Below are 8,748 nucleotides of genomic sequence, written 5' to 3'. Positions count from 1 at the left end.
GGAGGGGAGCTGAGTTAAAAATTAAAAATAGATTAATTTTTAAACTTTATATGAAAATTTCTTTTTTTTTGTTTTTTGTTTCTTTGCGGTACGTGGGCCTCTCACCGTTGTGGCCTCTCCCGTTGCGGAGCACAGGCTCCGGACGCGCAGGCTCAGCGGCCATGGCTCATGGGCCCAGCCACTCCGCGACATGTGGGATCTTCCCGGACCGGGGCACGAACCCGCATGCCCTGCATCGGCAGGCGGACGCTCAACCACTGCGCCACCAGGGAAGCCCTATATATGAAACTTTTTATGACATATATATTAGTGTATAATTCAATGAATTTCAGAAACTGCACACACCATGTAACCAGCACACAGAATATTACCTGAACCTCAGAAGCCGCACTGAGCCCACTTCTAATTGTTGTATCCTCTGCCCGCTTCCAAGGATAACCATGCTCCCACCCTCATTCCATCGATTAGTTTTGCCTGCTTTTGTTCCTCATCTGAATGGGATCATGGACAACATGCATTCCTTTATGTCTGGCTCCTTTATCTAACATTGTATTTCAGAGATTCATCATTATTATTGTGTGTAGCTGTAGTAGACACTTAAATTTTCCTCCAGAGAGACATTGCTTTATCTTTGCACAACGACGTTATCATTCAAGTGACTCATTCGGGAGGATCAGTAATATGCCATTATGAACACAGAGAGGATGAAAGTGCTGGAGAGAAACCAGAGGCACTTTATAATTTATTAACATAGTGTGTTATTAATATATAATACAATTTACAGTATTGATTTTAAAAATAGAAGTCCTCTTTGGAAGGAGAAGGATTCACTTCCTGCTCTAAGGCGTTATCATGCCTTGTCCAAGGAAAGAATCGTTCCTCTGGTACCGGCGATGGCTGTTAAATTATAGGATTCTTAAAGATTGCCAGCTTTTCCTGGAGACTGAGAAATCGTGATTTATTCCCACCTTTCTGTGTCCTTATCCCTGCAATCCCTGCACTATCTTACCCTGCACATATGAGGTACAAAATAGCTATTTGTTGGGCTTCCCTGGTGGCGCAGTGGTTCAGAGTCTGCTTGCCGATGCAGGGGACACAGGTTCGTGCCCCGGTCCGGGAAGATCCCACATGCCGCGGAGCGGTTATGCCCGTGAGCCATGGCCGCTGAACCTGCGCGTCTGGAGCCTGTGCTCCACAACGGGAGAGGCCACAACAGTGAGAGGCCCACGTACCGCAAAAAAAAAAAAAAGCTATTTGTTGACTGACTGAAGGGTCTAGCTAGCATTTATAGTGCCTTCACAGTGCCAGCCCCTGTGCCCAGATCTCTTGTTTACTCACCACACCGACACTATCAGGCTGGTGCTATTATCACAGTTCGCTAGATGGGGAATCTTGGCCATCGGAAATAACTTATCCAGAGTCACTCAGACATTGTGTGGCAGAGCCAGGACCTTTGATCCCATGCTCTTTAGCCTTCACCGCGGTGCCTGCACACTCTATCTCAGGCCAACAGAAGCTGCGGTGGTGGCTAGGTGCTTGGGTGCCCTGTGGCCAGGAGCTCTGCCAGCCGAGAACACGCGGCCTGGTCTGTCCCGGCCCCTTCCCCTGTGGCCATGTAGAAGGAGCCTGCTCCGTGGGCTCTCACTGCCCGAGCCCCGTGGGTGGCGTGTGATTTCCTCGCTGGCTTCTTCCTCCCTCAGTATCCCCCGCCAGCGCCTGCTGCTGGTGCTGACTGCCTGTCACGGGGTTCCGTTGGCCAACTCCTCCATTGGGAGAGGAACGGACGCACGCAGCCTTAGCACCTGCAGTTTTCTCCACGTGCCGAGCTCCTCTCAGCCTCTGCCCCACCTCCCCCATGTGTATTTCATCTAGTTGCTGCCTAGTTAACCCACACATCTCATCTGGTATATATTGGCCCTTGATGATTATTCGTTGGAATGAAATGAATAAACGAATGGTAAATCAGACTTTAAAATTCAGTATTGATATAAACTTCACTTTTTAAAAAATGTTGACTCTGCCCTCCCCACTACTAAAAATGTAAGCGATGATAATGAATTAACATATAATAAAGAGGAAATGCAACACACCCATCCTTTTACGGTATGACATAAATGGGATAGATCATTTATAAGATTCTGTGACCTCTTCTGATTCTTAGCATAGTTTTTAACCAGCCTTTATATAGTGGTAATCATTATATATACTCAGCATTTTGTGTTTTTAAATTCTTTTCTTGATATTTTGCATGTGTTGATGTTTTCTATAAATCTACATGGACTACCTTGCTTATCATTTTTATTATAATATCCCACTGGATGGGCCTCCCGTAATAAACATGGGTTTTGCTTTTTGTAGCCAGTGCCCACCTGGCATTGCCAATTCTCTGGACTAGAGTAATTTAAAGGAAGCAGGTTGCAGGTTGTCTTGCTTGAGGAACTGGCCTTTTGGGCATTGTTGTGTCGTGATTATGGCAAAGCTGTGATGATGTGTCCCCCTATTTTATTCCAGGATGCTTTTCTCTGGCAGGCAGTGTGACCATGTTGGGAGACCTGAGGAACTTTTACTGATGTTCAAGATATTCCTTGTCATCATTTGTCTTCATGTCACTGTGGTTACATCCCTGGAAGGTAAGGTGCCCATTTTCCTTCATCTTTTTCCTATTTTATCTCTGTGTGTGTGTGTGTGTGTTTATTTGGGATTGTTTTACTGTGGTAAAAAAAACATAACGTAAAACTTACCATTTTCACCATTTTTAAGTATATAATTCACTGCCATTAAATGTATTCACAGTTTTGTGCAACCATCACCACTATCCAGTTCCAGAACATTTTCATCATCTCAAATAGGAACTCTGTACCCATTAAGCAATAACCTCCCTTCCCCCCTCCCCCCAGGCCCTGGTAACCTCTGTTATTTCTGTCTCTATGATTTTGCCTATTCTAGGTACCTCATGTAAGTATAAGGAATCATACAATATTCATCCTCTTGTGTCTGGCTTATTTCCCTTAGCATGTTTCCAAGGTTCATCCATGTTGTAGCATGATCCAGAATTTCATTCCTTTTTAAGGCTGAATAATGCTCCATTGTATGTACATATTTTGTTTATCTATTCAATGTTGATGGACATTTGGGTTATTTCCACCTTTTGGCTATTATAAATAATGCTAGTGTGAACATTGGTGTTTAAGTATCCATTTGAGTCCCTTCTTTCAATTCTTTGGGATATATATACCTAGGAGTAGAATTGCTGGGTCATATGGTAATTCTATGTTTAACTTTTTGAGGATCTGCCAAACTGTTTCCCACAGAGGCTGCACCATTGAACCTTCTCACCAGCAAGGCACAGGATTCCAATTTTTCGATATCCTCACCAACACTTGTTATTTTCTGTTGTTTTGATAATGGATGTGAAATGGTATCATTGTGGTTTTTATTTGCATTTCCTTAATGATTAGTGATTTTGAACATGTTTTCATGTGCTTATTAGTCATTTGTGTATCTTCTTTAGAGAAATGACTATTCGAATCTTTGGTCCATTTTTGAATTGGGTTGTTTGGGGTTTTCTGTTGTCATTGAGTTTTAGGAGTCCATTATATATTCAGGATACTAATCCTTTATTATATATATGATTTGAAAATATTTTCCCCCTTCTGTGAGTTGTCTTTTCACTCTTTTTTTTTTTGGCTGCATTGGGTCTTCGTTGCTGTGCACGGGATTTCTTTAGTTGTGGCAAGCGGGGGCTACTCTTCATTGCGGTGTGCAGGCTACTCTTCATTGTGGTGTGCGGGCTTCTCATTGTGGTGGCTCCTCTTGTTGTGGAGCACGGGCCCTAGAGCACACGGGCTTCAGTAGTTGCAGCACACAGGCTCAGTAGTTGTGGCGCACAGGCTTAGTTGCTCCACAGGATGTGGGATCTTCCTGGACCAGGGATCAAACCCGTGTCCCCTGCATTGGCAGGCAGATTCTTAACCACTGCGCCACCAGGGAGTCCCTTTTCACTCTTTTAATAGTGTTCTTTGATGCACAAAAGTTTTTAATTTTGATGAAGTCCAATTTGTCTATTTTTACTTTATTGCCTGTGTTTTTGCTGTCATATCCAAGAAATGTCATGAAGATTTTTCCCTATTTTTCTTCTAAGAACTTTATAGTTTTAGCTTTTATGTTTAGGTCCTTTGATCCATTTTGAGTTCATTTTGTATACGTTGTAAGGTAAGAATCCAACTTCATTATTTTGCATGTGGATATCCAGTTTTCCCAGTACCATTTGTTGAAAACACTGTCTTTTCCCCACTGAGTGGTCTTGGCACCTTGGTCAAAAATTAATTGACCATATATGTGAGGGTATATTTCTGGTGTTTATTTATTTTTCTTTTTTTTTTGCGGTACGCGGGCCTGTCACTGTTGCGGCCTCTCCCGTTGCGGAGCACGGGCTCCGGATGCGCAGGCTCAGCGGCCATGGCTCACGGGTCCAGCCGCTCCGCGGCATGTGGGATCTTCTCGGACCGGGGTATGAACCCGTGTCCCCTGCATCGGCAGGTGGACTCTCAACCACTGCACCACCAGGGAAGCCCCTATTTGTTTTTAAAAGTACCTACTCGAAGGCACTTCTGCATGGAAATTTAAGGGAGATACAGAATCACCCTAATGAAGCAGCATCCATTTCAGAAAAGAGGATCCTTAGAAGCTTATGTGAGAATGGGAAAAGGTACCTGAGGAAGGCGATAAAAAGTCCAGAAACCCCAGGGCTGCAATATCTTTGAGTACAACCGCCAAAAGAATACAGTGCTATGCAAATATAAAAAATCAGTATTTAAGAAGACATTATTAAGGACATACAGAGAAATACCTTACTTATTTAGAAGAGAGTTGCAAGACCAAGGAATCTTTGTTGGATAAAGCAAATATCTACTAGCAGCAAACAACGGCATAAATACAACAGACACACACAGATGCACACAAACTAAATGGAAAACTTGCAACAGATTAAAACACAGTTGAGGGCTTCCCTGGTGGCGCAGTGGTTGGGAGTCTGCCTGCCGATGCAGGGGACACGGGTTCGTGCCCCGGTCCGGGAGGATCCCACATGCCGCGGAGCAGCTGGGCCCGTGAGCCATGGCCGCTGAGCCTGCGCGTCCGGAGCCTGTGCTCCGCAACAGGAGAGGCCACAACAGTAAGAGGCTAGCGTACCACAAAAAAAAAAAAAATTATGAAAATGGGGCAGGTAAACATGAGAGTTTCATGGCTCTGAAACCAGCCTGAGTAGGGAAAACCTGTGTGGATGCTAAGGTCGCTGAATGTATTTCTTGCTCTGGCTCTCTGATGAATTGATTTCTTAAGGCAGTGGTTCTCAGAGTGTGGCCCCCAGACAAGCAACATCAGCATCACCTGGGAGCTTTTTAGAAGTGCAGATTCTCAGGCCCAGCCTAGACCTGCTGAATTGGAAACTCTGAGGGTGGGGTCCAGCAGTCTGTGCTTTAACCATCCCTCCAGGTGATGCTGATGCATTCTCAGAGAGCCACAGTCTTAAAGAATTGGCTGAAACATTACTGTGCCCCATGATACAGTAGAAAGGTGGTGAGATCTAGAGTTAGAGCCCTCCCCGTGCCTGCCACCTGCTATTTGTATGATCTCTATTTGCCAGTAGACTGACATGGGACTCTATTTCCTCATCTTTAAAATGGGTGTAATCCTGAGCTCCCCCAGTGGGCTCTTGTTTTTTGTTTTTTTTAAAACATTATTTATTTATCTTTTATTTTTTAAAATATTTTATTTATTTATATTTGGCTGCGTTGGGTCTTCATTGCTGTGCACGGGCTTCCTCTAGTTGCGGCGAGTGGGGGCTCCTCTTCCTTGTGGTGCGCAGGCTTCTCACTGTGGTGGCTTCTCTTGTTGCAGAGCACGGGCTCTAGGTGTGTGGGCTTCAGTAGTTGTGGCACGTGGGCTCAGTAGTTGTGGCTCACGGGCTCTAGAGCGCAGGCTCAGTAGTTGTGGCGCATGGGCTTAGTTGCTCCGCGGCATGTGGGATCTTCCCAGAGCAGGGCTCGAACCTGTGTCCCCTGCATTGGCAGGTGGATTCTTAACCACTGCGCCACCAGGGAAGCCCTGGGCTCTTGTTAAGGCTCAATATATTTTTAAAAAAAAAAAAAAAAAGAAAGAAAAAGAACCTCCATGATGGCAAAGGTTTTTCTTTTTCTTTTCTCTGTTTCTTTTTCCAGCTTTATTGACATATAACATTTAACATTGCATATGCAAAGGTTTTTCTGAATGAAGTGTTTTGGGATCTGGAAAGGGCAAAATAGGAGTTCGTTATTGTCTTTCAGAACTCCAACTAAGAGTATTCATGTTATTTAATAATCACTCTGATAATATTTACCTGTGCCAGCCGCTGTTCTTTGAAGTAGGCACTAGTATTAGGCTCCGTTTTACAGACTTACAGGAAACCGAGGCACAAAGAAGGTAAGCAACTTGCCCTAGGTTAAACATTTTGGTTGCAGAGTTGCAATTCGAACTCAGGCCACCTGACCCAAAGTTTGTGTGTTTAGCCACTACGCTATCCTGTCTTCAGCATTCTTAACCTCTCTGCTACACTAGGTGTGTACTGTGCTTGGTGGTTGTGTAGCTGTAGGTTAAACATCAAGGTGGAATCCACTTTTGGACTGGATATTGGACTGGATCATCCAGATGGCTTATAGGCATCATGTCTCTGAACAGCTTTGGACTGAGGCAGGTTCTTTTCGGTTCAGGATGGCTTAGGTCTGGTCTTTGATGAAGGCCAAGGGGACCTGCTACTTCTACACTGGATAATCAGTTGCGTGGTAATGAGTGCCCGCTGTGTGCCTAGCATTACTGGCTGCTGAGAGGACATCATCTCTGACTCCAGGAAATTTACACTCCAGTTGGAGGGACATGACTATGACACATGAGGACAGTACAAACTGTAACTAAATCCTGAAGCGTGAGTCAGTGCTATGGGGCTTTAACATACGGCCTTTGGCCAAATCCGTGGGTGAGTCTAGTTAAATGTTAAGCCACCTGTAGCAGATGCTATTGGTGCGCTGCCCATCTCCCCCTGGCCCACCCAGAGGTCACCTAGAGACAGATCCTGCACGTGCTGGTGGCTCCCATGTCTCCCTGACTGAGAATGATCTGTACCCATGCGCCCATGCTTGGCCTGTACATGGAACAAGCTAGTAGTGCCGGGGAGTTAATACCCCAAAGCAGTGAAGAATGGGAGTTCGTGTTTACCTAGGCCAGCTTCCTTGTCCCTTGGTGGGACAATGCTAAGGTGTGTTCTATACACCTAGGAGATTGTTGGATTGGGCCACAGTTGCCCATAGTAGCAGTGTGCTAATTAATGTACCCATTATTGGCTTTACTCTCTTCCCTACCTCACTCCCCTACTCCCTCCCTCTGCTTCCTGGGGTCATCCCCATTTGGAAACACACTCATTTTCCAAGTCCAGCCCAGTATTACTGCCTCTATGAAACCTCCCCTCACGTCTTCATAAGAATTGAATTTCTTCTGCCGGTGCTCCCTTTTCTGTTTATCCATGTCTTTTTACGCTTGTCACTTTGTATCACGTCATGACGCACTTCCTTTGCATCATGAGTCGTTTCAGCACATGGTCTGTGCCGGGTGAGAAGGGAGTGAAGATTTGGCAAGGTGGGTGGGAAACTAATGGGGTGAAAGCGGGCAGAGGGCCTGCTCTGGGGCAGGCCGTGACGTAGATCATCTCATTTAATCCTCACAAAAACCCTTCATGGTAGATATTTTAAGTCTCAGTTTGCAGATGAAGAAACTGAGTGTCAAAGAGAGTAAGTCGTTTGCCCAGAGTCACACAGCTTGGAGGATCCCCCATTGGAATCAGTAGCCCGTACTGTTCATACTATACCAGGTTGCCCAGTAAGTGAAGACTGAATGAACGTGGCACTGAGGCACGGAGAGAAGAGGGAGAGGGAGCCTGAAGTAGACTGCCAGGGAGCAGCCGTTGCCCCTGGCTCTGGGGTATCTGGACTGCAAACACAGTAGCTTCAACCTGGAAGCCTGAGAGATGACTCAGTGGCTCTTGACAGTGAGGAGGGATCGGACTGACACTCCCTTTTTTTTTTTAACATCTTTATTGGAGTATAATTGCTTTACAATGATGTGTTAGTTTCTGCTGTATAACAAAGTGAATCAGCTATACATATACATATATCCCCATATCTTCTCCCCGGACTGACACTCTCTTGTTAGGCCACTGACCAATAGAGAAAACCCTTAGACCGTGACACTTCCAGTTGTGTAATTTGGTGATGTTCGATGGAGTCATTCGTGGTCTACCAGAAGCCCAAATAAGTTTTGGCAGGTAACTTACCTCTAGCCTCTAGCTCTCTTGGGCTGTGCCAATACCTCTTTTCTTTTCTTCCTCCCTCCCTCCCTCCCTCCCTTCCTTCCTTCCTTCCTTTCTTCCACTGCTTTTTTTTGTCTTCCAAGAAGGTCTGCTTTTAGGTACAACTGTTTTCCAGAGCGTGAGATGACATATTAGTGGAAGATGGTTATAATTTCATTCTTGCCGAGTTGTCATCCCCATGTGGAAACAAGTACACATTTGAGCCAGTTTGGTGACCTCATGAGCTATAATCCCAACTTACTGTCTTTCTGGGCTGGATCTAGATCTTTCTGTGCTGAAGGCATTTCTAGTGATAGATTTCTCTCTAATTCCCCTTGTCCAAGGCCTCACTGGCTTGTCTCCTCTTACCGTCT

The 8,748-nt window shown here is 45.2% G+C and overlaps 1 protein-coding gene across 4 annotated transcripts in view; it reads left to right on the top strand.

The window, feature by feature from the left end:
• The first annotated feature begins 2,512 nt into the window (after positions 1-2,512).
• Positions 2,513-8,748, top strand: part of ADGRG2 (adhesion G protein-coupled receptor G2) — a 71,044-nt gene continuing 64,808 nt past the window's right edge. For all 4 annotated transcript variants that reach the window (XM_029240994.1, XM_029240995.1, XM_029240993.1 and 1 more), the window contains exon 1: positions 2,513-2,630. In XM_029240994.1, the coding sequence (XP_029096827.1) occupies positions 2,513-2,630 (118 nt within the window). The remainder of the gene's footprint in view (positions 2,631-8,748) is intronic.

This window comes from Monodon monoceros, unplaced genomic scaffold (assembly GCF_005190385.1).
Source record: "Monodon monoceros isolate NGI ecotype Baffin Bay Population unplaced genomic scaffold, NGI_Narwhal_1 Super_Scaffold_22, whole genome shotgun sequence".
In the NCBI taxonomy this organism is placed as follows: Eukaryota; Metazoa; Chordata; class Mammalia; order Artiodactyla; family Monodontidae; genus Monodon; species Monodon monoceros.
The sequence above is the reverse complement of the archived record's forward strand: the minus strand, read 5'-3'. Positions and strand labels throughout refer to the sequence as shown.